Consider the following 19565-nt stretch of genomic DNA (forward strand, 5'->3'; position numbering starts at 1 on the left):
GGCGGGTGGGGAGGCGCGTCCTCGGAGCGCCCTCGCGCTCCCTTTTCGCTCCCCGCGCGCGATCCATCGCCTCTCTTCCCCCGAGGCCAGCGATGGCTCCGGTGCGGGCGAGGAGCTGGGAGGGCGGGTCTCCACGCAGGTGTCAGATCCGCTCAGCAGTGCTCGGCGCGCTGGCCCGGCCCCGAGCTCCTCGGGCCGCCGCCCCCCGCCCGTCGCGCCGCCGCGCCAGGAGGGCGGGGCCGGGGCGCGCGCCGGTCCTCTGCAAGCGGGCGGGCGGCGCTCGGTCTCGGGGAGCGGGGCGGTCTCCGCCGGCGTCGCGCGCGCTGTGTGTGAGCGGGGTCGCGCGCGCGCGCGCGGCAGGCGAGTGAGGGAACGAGGAGCGGCCGGGTGTGAGTGTGTGGGAGTGAGAGTGTGTGGGAGTGGGGGTGAGGGAGAGGCTGACGGGCCGCGAGGCTGTGAGAAACTGGGCGAGTGTGCGAGGACGCCCGGCCTGGCTGCGGGAGCCGCGGTCGGCGGAGGAGAAAGGAGGCGGCTCCCGGTATCCCGACCCCCTCCCCCTCCTCTCCTTCCCCTCACTTCCAGCCGCCCGGCGGCCCGCGCTTCCTCGAAGGCCCCAGCCCGGCTCCGTCGGCCGAGAGCGGGGGAGGAGCCCCCTGAGCCAGGTGAGCGGTACGACCGCTGCTGCCCCCGGGTGTAGAGCAGTGAGGCGAAGGCGCGCCCTCCCGAGTGGGCGAGTTCAGCGGAATGGATCCCCCCACTGGCGGGGGCTGGGCCGGGGAGGGGACGGAGCTAGTGGAGGCCGGTGGTCGCCGCTCCGCGGAGTCGGTGGGGAGCGAGGCGGGGCCCAGCCTTCGCGGGTGTGCCGGGAGGCGCCGGCCCGTGGCGTGTGCGTGAGACCGGGCGAGCCGTGTCTTGGGGGCGGCGACCTCGGGCGTGTAAGGAGTATGGTTTCCCCGCCGGCGAGGGGGTGTGGTAACCCCGGGAACGCCGGCTGGAGTCGGACCCGCGGGCTGCTGATGTGTCCTCGGGATTGCGGCGACGACCCCCCCACACACCCGCCCCTCATTCCCACAAATTCTGTGGAGCGACCGCGGGAGGAGGATCATGTGTGGCGGTCCCGCAGCTCCTGTTTTCGATTCCACGTTTTCCTCCTTACGTGTAAATTTTAGAGTGTGACAGTCATTCCACGTTTTCCTTTGACAGCCCTCTGAATGAGAAGGGGATGACCAAATAATTGCTTATCTAGTTTTGATTCTTTACAAATTTGAGGATGATGTACATATTACGCTCCTCACCCCTCAGCCCCCACCAAAAAAAAAAAAAAAAAGCCCAAACCAGGGTGGAATAATTTCAATCTGCCCTTGATATATCCTTATCTCTGATCACACATTTGTAATTCCACTATTTTATTCCATTTGTGTTTGCGAATAGCGATGGGGTGGTAATTCTGTGAGTGGGGTTATTACACTAACCGTGCTCAATGCAACTGCTATGTAAATTCTTTCAGTATGCTGTCATTTTCCCATTAGTTATATATATTGTTACCACATCTTTGTGGAGTTAGGCTCAACTCTAAATCGGTATAGAAAGTATATGGGCAGCCTACTATGAAGATTTTTCTTTTTTTGTGGGCTTGATATGTTCATTATATTTATGGGTGTTCTTTAATCATTTACATTTAAATGTTTTAAAATCTCATTTTTGTTACTTTCACAATATTGGGTAGCTTAAAGGTCATTTCTTCTATTTTAAAAAATGATTTCTCAAAACCAATTTTCAGAATACTTTTAAGATATTCATTTGGAATAAAACACTCTGAAATTCCAGTCGTGGAGATTTAACACGTATTTCCTAAATTTTAGTATGTAAACCTCTAATTTTAAAAATAATCATAGTTAAATTTCTTTTCCAATGGTTACTGTTTTATTTGGTTACTGTGTCAAAGAGGAGGAGACCTATTTTGTCTTGAGATAATTCTATTTTATTCCTTTCTTAGTTATTGCTGTTAATTTCCTTCTTTCATGTCATTGATTTAGTTGTTAGTTTGGCAACATGGCTGTTGATGTTTTTTATCTTTCTCTGTCTCCCTTTTTTCTCTCTTGTCTTCTCTTACCCCTACCAGGTGCTGGAGTCCGCTTGTCAGGGAGGGGGGCAGTCTGTGATTCTGAGAACAGAGCCAAGAAGGGGAACAGCAAATTCAGTCACATACAATCCTCCACTCAGTCAAGAGCCGCTTTTCTCTTCCTGCCTTGCCCCCCGCAGGGGGTAAGGAACCGAGCATTTAACCTTTAGCCCATTGGCTACCAGCTGAAATGCTACTTATCTTAGTTTCTAGTGGATAGCTTTCTTATTTTGCCCATGTTTCCTTAGCGTCCCTATTTAATATACTTTTGTCAGTAGTAGCATCTAGGAGTAGCAGGGAGAGTAACAAGAAGTTAGCCCCTTCTTTTTTCCCTTCTAATTCAGGCCCCTTTTCCTCTCCAGAGGGAAATTACCCGTAAACTCTTCTAAATCTTCCACCCCTTCTCAGTCATACTGTGAAGAAGCACACTAAAGTGGACATTATTTGACCAGTGAACACGAACCCAGCTTCAGGCATTGGTTTGTTACGGCACATGGAGAAACATCTCTTTTAAAATATCTCCCAATTACCCTTTTCACAATTTGTATCCACCTAGGATTTGCTGCTGGGGTAAGTCACTAGATGTATTTCTCAAAGCTCCCCTCTCTATGAGCTGAAAGACTGACCAACCATGGACACTGGTAGGGGCTGGGGAAAGGGAACAGAGCAGAGCCAGTTGTTCCACGCTTTGGGAAGCAGGAGTAGCTTTTATCATCTTCCTCTGGGGAGCAGGCCTAGAGACATAAACTGAGTGAAAATGGGTGGAGGAAGAACTTCTATACCCACGAACCACATGTGAAGAGAGAGAACCAAACATAAAGTAAGGAGGGTGAGTTTTATTGTATGTTGCTTGCTGACAGCTGTTTTGGGGGCACTTTAGTGATATACATTCATAGAAAGACTTTGTTTTATGGCAGATTAGTTTACAAAGTATTCTGCAAGTGGGATTAAGTCACAAGCATATGAGGAAAGAGCCTCTAGAAATTGTAATTATGTGGCGTGGCGCAGTGGCTCACACCTGTAATCCCAGCACTTTGGGAGGCTGAGGCAGTTGAATCACTTGAGGTCAGGAGTTCGAAACCAGCCTGGCCAACATGGTGAAACCCCCGTCTCTGTGAAAAATATAAAAATTAGGTGGGCATGGTGACGCATGCCTGTAGTCACAGCTACTTGGGAGGCTGAGGCACAAGAATTGCTTGAACCTGGGAGGTGGAGTTTGTGGTGAGGCAAAATTTTACCACTGCACTCCAGCCTGGGCAATAGAGCAAGATTCTATCTCAAAAAAAAGAAAAAAGAAAACTGTAATATATTATTAGAATCTGAGGGAAGAGGAGAGAGTGATAGTGAAAAAAGTATTATTTTTAAATGTTAGCTGTGCTGATATGTGTGGTTGTTTCAAGAGAGGTTGAGTAGGGAGATTACGTACAGATGTTGGAAATTGTCTCTTAATTGTGTCTTGGAATTTTCTGCTTGTCATATTAGGGATTGTTAAGAAATAAGATAGTATTAACATCCGTGTGCATGTTAGATTTGCAGAAAAGCACTGGCTTCATGGTAACTAATGCCAGGGTTTTGTTTTGTTTTTTTTTGTTTTTTTTTTTTGAGACGGGGTCTCGCTCGGTTGCCCGGGCAGGAGTGCAGTGGCCGGATCTCAGCTCACTGCAAGCTCCGCCTCCCGAGTTCACGCCATTCTCCTGCCTCAGCCTCCCGAGTAGCTGGGACTACAGGCGCCCGCCACCTCACCCGGCTAGTTTTTTGTATTTTTTAGTAGAGACGGGGTTTCACCTTGTTAGCCAGGATGATCTCAATCTCCTGACCTCGTGATCCGCCTGTCTCGGCCTCCCAAAGTGCTGGGATTACAGGCTTGAGCCACCGCGTCTGGTCTGCCATGGTGTTATTTTTAATGTTTTCTTTTCCAGTGTGTTTTTTTCCCCTCTCAAAATTGGCTTGGAGGACAAAAGCCACAGAGCTAGCCAGCTCTACTCCTCTAGAGGCTGGTCTGCATGGAACCCATCTGTTTATATCTTTTTTTCTTCTTTCTGAAATTATGTTTTTGTTTTTTTCTTCTAACTTTGTTAACAAAGCTAATTATTTCTGGATCAGTTATATGATCAAAATGGGAAGTAAGCACACGCTTGATCTCCTTTTTTTTTTTTTTTTAGAGAACCTGAAAACATTAATTAGGAATTTTGGATAGCTACATTTAGATCTTATGAGGGCCGGGTGCGGTGGCTCACACCTGTAATCCCAGCACTTTGGGAGGCCGAGGCAGGTGAATCACTTGAGGTCAGGGGTTTGAGACCAGCCTGGCCAAAATGGCAAAACCCCATCTCTACTAAAAATACAAAAATTAGCTAGGTGTGGTGGTGCATGTCTGTAATCTCAGCTACTCGGGGGGCTGAGGCAGGAGAGTTGCATGAAGCCTGGAGGCAGAGGTTGCAGTGAGCTTAGATTGCGCCACTGCACTCAAGTCTGGGTGAAAGAGCAAGACTCCACCTCAAAAAAAAAAAAAAAATAGATCTTATGGGGACTCTCATTTGCCTGGTATTTAATATTAAAATAGCTATGATTTTTTGATACTCTTTTACAACTTGATAAAACAGATTATTAAAATATGTTCTGTTCCATAACTTCTCAGTGTTACATATCAGATTATGCATTTCCCACTGGAGATAACATCAGGGAATAAAATGGTTATGGGTTCTTTCTTCATGGAGTTTACAGAGTAATTTTGGTAATCTCTGTATTTTTTATCGGTCTGTCAGTTACCCGAGCCGTGTCTGAAGGAGTCTACTGGATTCTTAGGAAATGTGTACTAATTTGTGAATTGATGAGCTGGCAAAACAAAAATCTGCTTAAACATTTACATGCCTGATTAATTTTAATACCTTTTATTTCAAAAGTGTATATCAAGTTGTGACAAAGAAGATTCAAACCTGTTCCTTTCTTAAATGTTTTTATTCTGTATTCAACTTCTTACATTTCCTTTTTTTCCTTTTGATACTAGCTTTTGGCTTCATGTTCCTATAAATTTAGAAATAAGATCTCTAAAATGGAATATAGAATTGCTGTATAAGATCAGACCATTTCTTACTGTGCTCTCCAATTTTGAGGAGTATTTTAATTTTTCCTACTTTATCAGAAAACTGTATTTGGAAAAGTCAGGCAGGTTTGCCCAAATAGCAACCTTGGAATTCTTCCCTGAGGCTTTGGAGTTCTCAGTTGTTAGTTTATTCCTTTGACATGTGATTTAGTCAGCCATATCTATAAAGCCTTGGGCTTGAGAGTAAATGAATAGCTTTCTAACTCCTTTTTCAAAGTAATATCTGGGAAGAAAATTTAGACAGAAGGCCAGACATTTATCATGTTAAATATGAAACTTTGGGACTTTGAACTGTACTGTGCATTAAACCTGGGAACTGTTTTCTGTACCATGTTCCAGAAATAACTTGATATAAATTTCTTCTGTTAAGTGAAATCATTAGAAATGTTTGGAGGCTGGGCATGGTGGCTCATGCCTGTAATCCCAACACTTTGTGGGTGGATCACCTAAGGCCAGGAGTTCGAGACCAGCCTGGCCAACATAGTGAAAACCCATGTCTACTAAAAATACAAAAATTAGCCGGGCGTAGTGGCACATGCCTGTAATCCCAGCTACTTGGGAGGCTGAGGCAGGAGAATTGTTTGAACCCAGGAGGCGGAGGTTGCAGTGAGCCAAGATCGTGCCACTGTGCTCCAGCCTGGGCAACAGAGCGAGACTCCCTCTCAAAAAAAAAAAAAGAGAGAAAGAGAAATGTCTGGATTCCAGATAAACTTTTTTTTTTTTTTTTTAAAGGCAGGGTTTTGCTTTGTCACCCAGGCTGAAGTAGAGTAGCATGTGATTATAGCTCACTGCAGCCTTGAACTTCAGTACTCAAGTGAGCACCCTGCCTCAGCCTCCTTAGTGGCTGAGACCATAGGCCTGTGCCAACGTGCCCGGCTAATTTTTTTTTTTTTTTTCACTTTTTGTAGAGATGAGACCCCACTGTGTTGCCCAGGCTAGTGTTGAACTCCTGTCCTCCTACCTCAGCTTCCTAAAGTGTTTATTTTTTGTAGAGATGAGGTCCCACTGTGTTGCCCAGGCTGGTCTCAAACTCCTGGCCTCAAGCAATGCTTTTGCTTCAGACTCCCAGAGTACTAGGATTACAGGCGTGAGTCACTGTGCCTGGCCCCTACCACTTTCTAATTGTGACTTTAAACAAGTTATCTAACCTCTCTGCTAAAACAGCGTCACTGCCAAATGAAGACCATAACACACTGCAGAGGGATGGTTGTGAGGATTAAATGATAAAAATAAACCATCTCATATTGTGTTTGGTACATATAATTACTCAGTGTGTGAATTTATTTTCTTTATCCTAATTAGCTTTGATGGTTCTGATTTCTTTGTAGAAAAAGCATAGAGAAATAGAAAATCTTAATTCCAGTCTTGGGTCTATTATTGTGATATCTTGGGCTGGTCTTTCTTTAAATTGGGATAATAGAAACCTGTGTTCCTCACATTATTATATACAGATTAAGTGACAAATATATGTAGAAAGTATTTTATAGGTCAGATGTGGTGGCTCACACCTGTAATCCCAACACTATGAGAGGCTGAGGCAGGTGGATCATTTGAGGTCAGGAGTTTGAGACCAGCCTGAGCAACATGATGAAACCAAAAAATACAAAAATTAGCTGGGTGTAGCGGTGCGTGCCTGTAGTCCCAGCTACTCAGGAGGCTGAGGTGGGAGAATCACTTGAACCCAGGAGGCGGAGGTTTCAGTCAGCCGAGATCACATCATTGCTCTCCAACCTGGGTATCAGAGTAAGACCCTGTCTCAAAAAAAAAAAAAAAAAAAAGATTTGGTAAGGAAAATGGCGTTTTATAAACTCACATCACCTAAACATGCATATTTGTTGAACATGCTTTCAATCATGACTTAACCTGTAAAAGAGAAATTGTCTTTATAACAAATAAAACTGTTTAAACATAGACTTTAAGAATTCATCTTATAGCACTGGCAGACCCTAGTTTTTAAAAATAAACCTTAATTATATACTATGATAATGACTTGGGTACAAATGTTAGCACATCTGTTAAATTTTCCCTTGAGTCCTAAAAGTCATTCTTCCAGAGGATATGTTACTTAATGAATGCATTAACTCCTGAGCCATGGCCCATGCCTATAATCCCAGCTATTTGGGAGACTGAGGCAGGAGAATTTTGCTTGAGGCCAGGAGTTTGAGACCAGCCTGGGCAACACTGAGAACCTGCCTCTAAAAGAGGAAAAAATTAACGGGACATGGTGGTACATATCTGTAGTCTCAGCTACTTAGGAGGCTGAGGTGGGAGGATTATTTGAGCCCAAGATTGGAGGCTGCAATTGTGTCACTGCAGGCTTGGTACAGAGCAAGACCTTATCTCTAAAACACACACACACACACACCACACACACACACACAAAAACCATTTGAACTCAGAGTTTACTAAATAGGTAAGTGTTTGGGGTATATATTCCAAGCAACAGGAAACATGAAAGAGTATAATGTGTTTAGAAAATTGGAAGTGACAGAGGGCAGAAGATTTATTTGGAGGCTTTTATAGTAGTCCAAGTGCCTTAAGTTGGATATACTGGAGATAAGAGTAAAATGGGCCAGGCATGGTGGCTCATACCTGTAATCCTAGCACTTTGGGAGGCCAAGGCAGGAGGATCACTTGCGGTCAGGAGTTCGAGACCAGCCTTGCCAACATGGCAAAACCCAGTCTCTATTAAAAATACAAAAATTAGCCGGATGTGGTGGCACACGCCTGTAGTCCCAGCTAATCAGGAGGCTGAGGCAGGAGGATTGCTTGAATCTGGGAGGTGGAGGTTGCAGTGAGCCAAGATCACGTCACTGTCCTCCAGCCTAGGTGACAGACTCCATCTCAAAAAAAAAAAGTAAAGTGCAGGTGATTTTAATACTTATTTATTTATTTGAGACGGAGTCTCCCTCTGTCGCCCGGGCTGGAGCGCAGTGGCCGGATCTCAGCTCACTGCAAGCTCCGCCTCCCGGGTTTACGCCATTCTCCTGCCTCAGCCTCCCGAGTAGCTGGGACTACAGGCGCCCGCCACCTCGCCCGGCTAGATTTTTATATTTTTTGGTAGAGACGGGGTTTCACCGTGTTAGCCAGGATGGTCTCGATCTCCTGACCTCGTGATCCGCCTGTTTCAGCCTCCCAAAGTGCTGGGATTACAGGCTTGAGCCACCGTGCCCGGCCGATTTTAATATTTAGAAGATAGAATTAACTTTGTGTAAACAGTGAAAGAAGGATGGAAATAAAAATTGATGCCCAGTTTTCTGAATTGAGTGCCTTAATAAGAATAGGTATATCAGTCAGGGTTCTCCAGAGAAATAGACTCAATCAGATATATATATATATATATATATATATATGTATTTTTAAAAATTGTAAATGTATTTTAAGCGGTTGGTTCATATGATTGCGGAGTTGCTAAATTCACAATCTGTAGAGTAAGCAGCAGTCTGTAAACTCGGACAGGGCTTGATGTTGCAGTCTTGGGTCTGAAATTTTTGGGCAGACCAGCAAACTGGCAACTCGGGTAGCATTTCTGTGAGTCTTTCTATAAGTCCTGAGTCTTGAGGAAGAGTTCCTCCTCAGTTTTTGCTTTTTAGCAAGACCTTCAACTGATTGGATGTAGCCCCTCCACATTACGAAGGGTAATTTCCTTTACTTAAGATCAGCTGATTAGATGCTAATCAATATGCAAAATACCTTCAGCAATGTGTAGACTATTTTTTGCCCAAACAGCTTGGAACCATTGCCTCACCAGGTTGACATAAAATTTAATGATCACAATGGGGAATATAGGTGCTGAAACATTTCTGTGAATAAAAATACATTCTCTGTTTTGTTTTTTGTTTTTGAGATGGAGTTTTGCCCTTGTCACCCACGCTGGAGAGCAGTGGTGCAATCTCAGCTCACTGCAACCTCGCCTTCTGGGTTCAAGTGACTCCCCTTCCTCAGCCTCCCAAGTAGCTGGGATTACAGGAGCCCACCACCATGCCTAGCTAATTTTTGTATTTTTAGTAGAGACGGCATTTCACCAGGTTGGCCAGGCTGGTCTCGAACTCCTGACCTCAGGTGATCTACCCACCTTGGCCTCCCAAAGTGCTGAGATTACAAGTGTGAGCCACCGTGCCTGGCTTTTTTTTTTTGGACTGAGTTTCGCTCCTGTCGCCCAGGCTGGAGTGCAATGGCACAGTCTTGGTTCACTGCAACCTCAGCCTCCTGAGTAGCTGGGACTACAGGTGTGCACCACTACGTCCAGCTAATTTTTTTGTATTTTTAATAGAGACAGGGTTTCACCATTTTGGCCAGGCTGGTCTCAAACTCCTGACCTCAGGTAATCTTGCCCACCTCAGCCTTCCAAAGTGCTGGTATTACAGGTGTGAACCACCGTGCACGTCTTTTTTTTTTTTTTTTTTTTTTAACATGCTCAACTGAGGCAACAGTGGGTGGCGTTTAGTTAGCGATGCCCAGGAGGCCCATTGAAATGGATTCTGAAATTTAGTTGAGAAACAAATATCTAGTGGGTCAGTGGTTCCAAAATAACAAAGTTGAAACCTGGCTTTGGATGACAGTTCTAGAAAGTGGAAAGCAGAGTTTAAGAATGAAAGTCGGAGGATCATGTACAGAAGGAGAGATGTCAGGAGGAAAGTCACAGAAAAAGAGACTTGACAGCATACCTAAAATTTAATGAGAGAGCATGGAAAAAACACCATTCAGTGTGCTTTTTCCTGTTCTTTCAGCAACACCAATCAACACAGACAGAAGATCCATTGATGGAGATTTCTCCTCACCAACAATCATTTCTGCTACGGACACCAGCTAGGTGTCCTTTAATTCATTTCTGACACTCTCCCACAGGTTGAGTGCTCCCACAGGTTAACTGCTCAGTCCCCAAAATTACCCCCTACCATGCCCCCCACCAGTACAGGCCTCTGGACTTCAGCCAGAAGGCTGACTGGCTTTAAGTTGGAGTTCCCACCAACCCTGTCTTTGGGTTTAATTTGCTAGAGTAGTTTACATAACTAAGGGAAACGTGTTTACGTGTATATTATAAAGGATACAGATGAAAAGGTGCATAGGGCAAGGTATGGAAGAGGGCGTGGAGCTTCTATGCCCTTCCTAAGTGTGTCACCCTCCAGGATCTGCTATGTGTTCAGCCATCTGGAAGCATTTTGAGCCCAATCCTTTTGGATTTTTTTGGAGACTTCATTACGTAGGCATGATTCATTAAACCACTGGCCACTGGTGATCAACTTGACTGTCAGCCCATCTCCTCTCTCCAGAGGTTAGGGGATGAGACTGAAGGTTCCAACCCTCTAATCATGACTCGGTCTTTCTGGTGACCAGCCCCCATACTAAAGCTGCCTAGGGGCTGCCAGCCATCAATCAATTATTAGCATACAGAAAGACATCATTTTGGAGATTCTTACGATTTTAGGAGTTGTATGCCAGGAAACAGGGTTGAAGACCAAATACATGTTTTGTAATACCACTTTTTTTTTTTTTTTTTTTTTTTGAGACGGAGTCTCGCTCAGTCGCCCAGGCTGGAGTGCAGTGGACGGATCTCAACTCACTGCAAGCTCCGCCTCCCAGGTTTAGGCCATTCTCCTGCCTCAGCCTCCCGAGTAGGACTACAGGCATCCGCCACCTCGCCCGGCTAGTTTTTTGTATTTTTTTAGTAGAGACAGGGTTTCACCGTGTTAGCCAGGATGGTCTCGATCTCCTGACCTCATGATCCGCCCGTGTCGGCCTCCCAAAGTGCTGGGATTACAGGCTTGAGCCACCGCGCCCGGCCCAATACCACATTTTTGAGAGACACAAATTTGTTATTTTTTCCACAAACCTGATTCAGCTCCTGTGATTCCTATCCAAGAGTGGATAGTTTTGAAAACAAGTTTTGAGTAGTATAATTTTTTATCCTATGCAGTCTTTCCTGAAGCACGTCTGTATTAACTGACAAATGGAATAAATGCTATTAAAATTCTATTGTGTGTTACAAAAGACTTCTATACAGATTGTATTGTGTGTTACAAGACTTCTATAGAGATGCTATTGTGTGTTACAATAGAGTTCTATACAGATTCTATTGTGTGTTACAATAGAGTTCTGTATAGATTCTATTTTATATTAGTGTATGTATTTTTTCCCTTTAGCTTTATTTTTCTTCAGTAGTTGGAATTTTGAGCTCATATGTTAATAGATTTTCTTAGTAGTAAGAGGTACCTTAATATCTTCAGATGGTAGATTGTGATTTTTTGCTTTTTCTGTGCTAAAAGAAATACCTTTGGGAAGGGTCCTCAAGAAAGATGAGAGGGAGAGAAATTATCTTTGATTTTAACTTTTTTTTTCTTATTCTGTGATGTAATACAAATCTGTTATGCTCTCATTTGTCTTCTGTTGACACAACCTGTTGAATAGGTTGACACATCCTTTTGGAAACTCTCAATATTTGTAATGTATTTTGAGATTTTGACTCGAAACATTGAACTTTTCCTTTGTTCATTAAGGAAATTTGATCTAAGTTTTAGATCCCAGAATGTTGACCTGAAAAAACTTTTAAAGTAGAAAAATTATTCCTTGGATTGGTCTAATATGGGAACTAAAAGTTGGGAGAAACTAAGTGGTACTTTCTAAACTATTACCTTAGAAAAAATTTAGGAAATCTTAAGCAGTGAAACAAATGTCTGTTTATTTCCTATTTCAGAAGATGAATGAAGCATTTTAAGATTCCCATTTGATTAATTTTGCCTGAGTATTCCAAGATGCAGTGCTGATTTTTATTGGCATGCTGATCCAGAAGTTTGCGTGGGAAAACTGTATCAAAAACAAATTCTCGTGGTAGAATTTCTCTTTATTTCAGAAAAGGTACTTTTTTCAGTAGTATTTATTTGGCGTCCGATATTTATACATTGTTTTTCTTGATATACTGGAGGAAATAAAGAGAGGATGGGATTGGTTGTCCTGAGCTTACATTCTAAGAGGGGAAATACTATACAGTACTCATCTATATGTGGACATTTGCAAGCACTGCATTTATGTTTTGCTGCTGGAGAATATTTTCTTACAGTTACCTTATTGAGTAAACAAGTTTACTCCTTTAAACTACCAGGAAAAAAAGTAACCATTTTATTTTATAGAGGACTCTACTGTCGTTTAAAATAGTGAATATTATTTGAATTTTAAGATTCTGGATCATTAGCAGGACTGTCATTGGTGCACTTTTGAGCTCCTGTGCTATTTAGATTTACTGGAATCTTGTTGACTTCTGTCAGCATTTCTGTTTTTTTCTGTTTTTCTTTTTTCTTTTCATCAGCAGATGGGAAAAATAGAAAAGTAGATGTTTTAAAATTCTATGAAGAAGAGGAAACAGCTGTGCCCAAGGCTAGGTGCGAACCATTGAGGGGCAGAAGCAGGCAGGCACGCCTGGAGCCTCTACCTTTGGGATTGAAGTCTTCACCCAACATTTCTGGAATCTCAGATGTGAATCCAGTTGGAGCAACCCTAAGAAGGCAAGCAGCTATTGCTGCAGCAGCCCTTGGGGAGGCCCCATCGCTTGGGCACGGAGGAAGGCTAGCCGCATGTCCTCCTGTGGGAATGGGAGTGTACCACTGGACAGGTTTCACCTTCCCTGGTTTCACTTTCTGTGGTTTCAGTTACGCCCTGACACAGTACAATAGGATATTTTGAGAGTGGGAGAGACACCGCATTCATGTAACTTTGATCGTAGTATATTGTTATAATTGTTCTATTTTATTGTTAATTTCTTACTGTACCTAATATACAAATTATAGATATGTATGTTAAGGAAAAAACATATATATGGTGCAGTACTATCTGCAATTTCAGGCATCCACTGGGGGTCTTGGAATTATCCCCTGTGGATTTGGAGGGACTACTGTACGGGTAATCAGAGGTTTAATGTAGAAAGTATGGTTTTTGTTTTGAGATGGAGCTCTGTTTCTCAGGCTGGAGTACAGGGGCATGGTCTGGACTCACTGCAGCTTCAAGCAATTATCCTGCCTCAGCCACCTGAGTAGCTGGGATTACAAGCACCCACCACCACACCCGGCAATTTTTTTTTTTTTTTTTTTTTTTTTTGTATTTTTAGTAGAGATAGAGTCTTAATCATATCAGCCAGGCTGGTCTTGAACTCCTGACCTCAAGTGATCTGCCCACCTCAGCCTCCTAAAATGAGCTACTGCTCCCCACCAGTTTCTTTCTTTCTTATTTTTTGAGATGGAGTTTCGGTGTTGCCCAGCATCATCTCTGCTCACTACAACCTCTGCCTCCTGGGTTCAAGCAATTATCCTGCCTCAGCCTCCAGAGTAGCTGGGATTATAGGCATGTGCTGCCATACCTGACTAATTTTTGTATTTTTAGTAGAGACAGGGTTTTGCCGTATTGGCCAGGCTGGTCTCAAACTCCTGACCACAAATGATCCGCCCACCTCAGCCTCTCAAAGTTCTGGGGTTACAGGCAGGAGCCATCATACCTGGCCTAGAAAAACATGTTGACTGGAAGCTTTGTGGCTCTTCAGAGGGTAATATTATTTTCTGATTTCAGAATCATTGTAGCCCATGTAATTTCTGACTACTGATGTATCAGCAGCAGAACATTACTGCTTCCGAATTGCTAGTGACTGTAACCTTCCATTCCTCACTGCTATTGGGGCAGCAACTGCCACACTCAGGTGAAAACCACCGTACAATGAAATTAATCATCAATTGGCAGGGCATGGTGGCTCACAGACGTAACCCCAGCACTTTGGGAGGCCAAAGTGGGAGGATTGGTTGAGGCCAGGAGTTTGAGATCAGTCTGGGCAACGTAGTGAAACCACATCTTTACCAAAAAATAAAAAATAAAAAATTAGAGACTGGGCCTGTTGGCTCACACCTATAATTCCATCACTTTGGGCAACACGGCAAAACCCCTATCTACTGAAAAGAGAAAAGTACAAAAATTAACTGGGCATGGTGGTGGGCATCTGTAATCCCAGCTACTCTGGAGGCTGAGGCAGGAGAATTGCTTGAACCCGGGAGACAGAAGTTCCAGTGAGCCAAGATTGCACCACTGCGCTCCAGCCTGGGTGGCAGAGCGAGACTCCGTCTCGAGGAAAAAAAAAAAAAAGTTAGCCTGAAATGATTTGCTCCTGTCGTCTCAGCTGCTTGCGAGGCAGAGGAGACAGGTGGATCACTTAAGTCCAGGAGTTTGAGGTTGCAGTGAGCCGTGAGCTGTGATTGCACCACTGTACTCCAGCCTGGGTGACTGAAACCCTGTCTCAGAAAAAAAAAAAAATCTGCAAACGGGTGAGTTTCAAGAGCCAAGTGTCAGGCCAAGGCACGGACATAGCTTCACAGTGTTGGAAGTCAGTGACAGAGTCTTTCAATAACTACTGATTACAAACATTTTAAGGGCATTTTTTACAATTCTTTCGTCAAGGGAAGCTGGAGATATTCTATCTACATCAGGTATTCTGGTGTGACTTTTTCTTTTGTGGAGCTTTGCTTTCTGAGTGAGACCTTCCCAAGTGGCCTGGAAGGCCGTGTGTGGCTATAACCGCTTTTTTTAATGAGCGTAGTATCTGTTTGGGTACAGCGTCTGGTCAGGGACACACTGTGGCCTTTCCTGTGATTGTCCACATGGAAGAGACTGAAATGCAACCCATAAAAAAAGTTGTCCCATCAGGTTGAATTGACAGTGCAGGTTTGCACTGTACCTTTGCCGTATGTGGTTAAAATGGAAATCTGTTTTCAAGAAAAGTTTCATAGGAGAAAAATTTATCAGAAACATTCTGTTTAAGGAGGAGAGAGGATAAGGTTTACTGCCTGTAATAATATGCATGGAATATCCTGCTGTAGGGAAGTCATAATGTTTATATATTTTTCATTTTAATGAGCCTGGTCCTTATCTTCTTCTGTGTGTGTGTGTGTGTGTGTGTGTGTGAGAGAGAGAGAGAGAGAGATGGAATTTCGCTCTTGTTGCCCAGGCTGGAGTGCAATGGCGTGATCTCGGCTCACTGCCACCTCCACCTCCTGGGTTCAAGCAATTCTCCTGCCTCAGCCTCCCCAGTAGCTGGGATTATAGGTGCCCGCCACCAAGCCCAGCTAATTTTTATATTTTTTTTTAAGTAGAGGTGGGGTTTCATCATGTTGACCAGGCTGGTCTCGGACTTCTGACCTCACTCAGGTGATCCGCCCAGCACTTTGGGAGGCTGAGGCGGGCAGATCACCTGAGGTCAGGAGTTCAAGACCAGCCTGGCCAACATAGTGAAACCCCATCTCTACTAAAAAAAAAAATAAGAAATGAGCTGAGTGTGGTGGCACGTGCTACTTGGGAGGCTGAGACAGGAGAATCACTTGAACCCGGGAAGCAGAGGTTCGAGCAAGTCGAGATCACACCATTGCCCTCCAGCCTGGGTGACAAAAGTGAAACTCCATCTCAAAGTAAATAAATAAATAAAAATAAAAAGTTATTAAATATTCAGAACTGCTAACCCTAGAGCATCCGATGTTAAGTTAGCATGGTTCCTTCCTAGCATGTGTGTAAGCTGAGTTACTACCATAATCCAGTTTAGATACCCTGCTTGTTTAACAGAGACTTAGGCCTTGGAGGCTGTAGATTGTGGGGTAGTAAGTTAGTTAAGAGAGAGGTAGGTGGTCAAGTGTGGCAGACATGGCATTTCAAGGTACTTGGGAATGTGTGCTGTTGGCTCTGGTGGTGCCCCTGCCCAGCAATGCTCTGCTTTCAAACCGTGTGCACTGTGGAGCAGGCCCTTCTTGCTGGTACCTGGAGGATGGCCCATGTCCAGCTACCACTATTCAGGAAGCTGCTGGTCTGTACAGCCTTTCCTTCCTGCAGTCTTTGCCTGGGACCTTTCCTTTTGTGTTAGGTGTGCCATATTATCTGGAATAATACTTGAATGATACTTGACATTTTGTTTTTTTGTAAACATTTAAAAAAATCTTTTTGTTGCTTGTTTTGAAACTTGTAACTTTTTTGCTTCTCAGGAAGATGATTTTTAATGTTGCATTGTTCATGATACAAACTGGAAGCAACACTATCTGGAAAAAAAAGTCCTTTTTTGCATTTTGGTAAACAAGCTGCATTTATTTTTAAAAATTCTATTTATAGAAAGAATAAAAACATTGAGTAAGAGCATGCTGTCCTCTGGCTGAAATAAATGAAATGTAGTGAATGGACCTGGACATTTATTTGGCCCTTTTTGCTCATTCTCCAATTATTTATTTTGACTAAAGCTACTGTGTAAATGACTTCATCATTGAAGCTTACCTAGTAAGATAAGTGCTACTACCTGTTTTTTTTTCTACATACCTATAACAAAACCAAGGAAGAAAATTGAATATAAAGTTAACCACAGATACGAAAATATACTTAAGTGGGGTTTCTAGTGATGGGAAAGATGGAGATGTATTGATGATTGGAATTTCATTTCATATCAAGAACAGAATGTTGAGGGAAGAGATGAAAAGTCAGTGTTCAGATTAAAGTATATTTCTAGACAATGTGTAATATTGGGAAGGGTATTTAAAGTTTCTGCTAAGTGACCAGCTACAGTTATTAAGTTGCAGTGCCAGTTTCCCCAAGGAAAAATGGAGAAATCATATTTCTGAAGAGGTGGTCAGTTTCCATATTACTAGTGTATAATTTTAGTTTGAATGAAAGGGAAACAATAATATCTCTACACTTGTTTTTTCCTGTTTATATAATTAGTATATAATCTCAGCATTTATTTGTATGAAATCCAGAAATCAAAGAGATTTCTTGATTTACCTTTTATGTATATTTTCTCTTCCATCTAGATAGACATTACATCCAAGAGGAAATAATCCAGGCAAGGAAACACAAGCTAATCAAGATGTGTAGTTCTGTGGCTGCCAAGTTGTGGTTTTTGACAGATCGTCGCATCAGGGAAGACTATCCTCAAAAAGAGATTTTACGAGCGCTGAAGGCCAAATGTTGTGAGGAGGAACTGGACTTTAGGGCTGTGGTGATGGATGAGGTGGTGCTGACAGTTGAGCAAGGAAACCTGGGTAAGTCTATACTAAGTGATGTTTTGGATTTTTACCTAGAATATGATGAATCTGCATGTTTTAGGAATAATTAGGACAGAGGAATTCGTAGCCTTGTCATTACTAAGTGTCTTCTAATTATAAGGTCTAATATATTTTATGGAAGTAATATAAACACTAGTATTTATTAACTTTATTAGGAAACAGTTGTGAGGGAAATTAAAGATGACCTTCAAAACAGATAAACAATAAAACAAAGTAGGCACATGCCTGTAGTTCCAGAGGCTAAGGTGGGAGAATCATTTGAACCCACAAGTTCAAGTCCAGCCTAGGCAACATTGTAAGACACAGTCTCTGAAAAATAAAAGTAAAGATGATTCTCAAGTTCCTTTCACTTTTACTGTCTTCTAGTTTAAAATACCTTGTTTATAAGGTGCTCCTAAGGAAATTTGTATCTTTGGAGGTTCTTTCATTAATACTTGATTAATAAATTAAACCCATGTGATTGCTTTTTATAAAACACTTTATACATGTAATATAAACTAATACAATTTTTCTTACAGGTAACTCAATTGTTGATAAATATTTCTAGTATTTTTAGTATTTCGTATTTGTTTTAGCACTGTAGGGGAAGATACCCTGGAAAAGTATAGAAATTCTTTAGTACTGATTTTTAGGAAACTCTTAAATTTTTGCTTTTGAAAGTTTTATGGCTTACTGTAGCTAAATTGGTAGTTTCTGTCAGGGAGCGTTATATGGTGTCATATAAATGGACTTTTTGACTTTCAGAAAATACTTCATAATTTAACGATAGTATAAATACATTTTAGATCACTTTCTTCCTTTGTGACTAGAATTACACTGAAGCCCCATGATTTAATTTCCTAATCAATGAAATGGAGAAAGACAGTTATTGTGAGAATTAAGGCAAGGCAAAGTACAATAAAATCTTACCTTTATCTGCCGTGGTAGGATAATTTCATTCATAGGCTAACAGATCTAGAAGCTTGTCTAAATTAAAAATGTTACCATAGGTTGAGTATCACACTAAGTATAATCTGTTAGCAAACATCACTTTTATTTTCAATCCTCTTGTAACATTTATTTATTTCATCCACAGTACTTTTGATCAGTGATTGTTGCCAAAAATGTTTCTTTGTTGTTTCACTCAAATGGATAAGTACTCTTGTTCTTTTTTTTTTTTTTTTTTTTTTTTTTTGAGACAGGGTCTTACTTTGTCACCTAGGCTGGAGTGCAATGGCGCGATCTCAGCTCACTGCAACCTCTGCCTCCCAGGTTCAAGCAAATTCTCCTGCCTCAGCCTCCTGAGTAGCTGAGATTGCAGATGTGCACCACCACGCCTGACTAATTTTTGTATTTTTAGTAGAGACCAGTTTCACCGTGTTGGCCAGGCTGGTCTCGAGCTCTGAACTCAAGTGATCCACCTGCCTCGGCCTCCAAAAGCGCTGAGATTACAGGCATGTGGCACCATGCCCGCCTACTCTTGTTCTCTTGAATGTACTGCCTTTATCAGGATGATGCTCACTATTTTATTTTCAGTGTAATTCTCTTTTCAGTATATATTGCCTGGGTCCAATACCTAGTTATTTATATCCAGGAAATCTGGGATAAGAGTCTATTTCATTATTTCATTAAGATTATTTCAGCATTTACTATGTGCTGGATAGTGGTATGGTATACGAAATAAAATATAGTCCTTGTATATTCTAAAGGATAAGGTCAATATTAGTCAAACAGTCACGCAAATACATGTAAAGTTATAACTTTGGTAACATATGAATGAGAAGTATGAATGTCACTTTGCACCCCTCTTACATCTGTGACCAAGATCCTTGATCAAATCAAGGTAAATCTCTAAAACTCAATATTTGTGACATGCTTGTTCAACTTACACAGCTTTTTCAGTGTAAGTGTATGTACAGTTATTATTGAAATTGGAGTCAGAAACTCAGACACTTTATTGTATTGGGAGCCATGTTCTTGAACTCTGCATGAGAAGAGAAATGCCAGTGTAAAACGTTAGTTCACTCAACACCGCTCCTACAAGGCTTCTGGTGGTTTGAAAACCAAAGGCTATAGGCATAGTTCCTTATGAAATCTAGTGGCTACTAAGTAATAACACAAAATGTGGGAGGTAGAAATGGGCATATCTATTTTTTAAAAGTGTATAGGTTGAAAAGGATCTGAGGTTGAAAACCATTGCTCTTGATATTTTTCCCAGTTACCTAGTGAACATTTTCACTTTATTCTCAAGTGGCATTTCTGTGTCAGTCTATCACAGTGGAACTTGCTTTTTTCC

At 42.5% G+C, this 19565-nt stretch overlaps 1 protein-coding gene across 8 annotated transcripts in view; it reads left to right on the forward strand.

Moving 5' to 3' along the window:
* The first annotated feature begins 266 nt into the window (after positions 1 to 266).
* The window catches only part of RIMKLB (ribosomal modification protein rimK like family member B), a 94218-nt gene continuing 74919 nt past the window's right edge, over positions 267 to 19565 (forward strand). For 4 of the 8 annotated variants that reach the window (XM_033222878.1, XM_033222880.1, XM_033222882.1 and 1 more), the window contains exons 1-2: positions 268 to 662; positions 17036 to 17266. In XM_033222878.1, the coding sequence (XP_033078769.1) occupies positions 17092 to 17266 (175 nt within the window). In that variant the 5' untranslated portion in view covers positions 268 to 662; positions 17036 to 17091. Of the gene's footprint in view, positions 663 to 2122; positions 2952 to 17035; positions 17267 to 19565 lie in introns of all 8 variants that reach the window. The other 4 variants (XM_033222885.1, XM_033222886.1, XM_033222884.1 and 1 more) reach the window with 3 other exon arrangements.

The sequence above is a fragment of the Trachypithecus francoisi genome, unplaced genomic scaffold (assembly GCF_009764315.1).
Source record: "Trachypithecus francoisi isolate TF-2019V2 unplaced genomic scaffold, Tfra_2.0 Lachesis_group11, whole genome shotgun sequence".
Lineage (NCBI taxonomy): Eukaryota > Metazoa > Chordata > Mammalia > Primates > Cercopithecidae > Trachypithecus > Trachypithecus francoisi.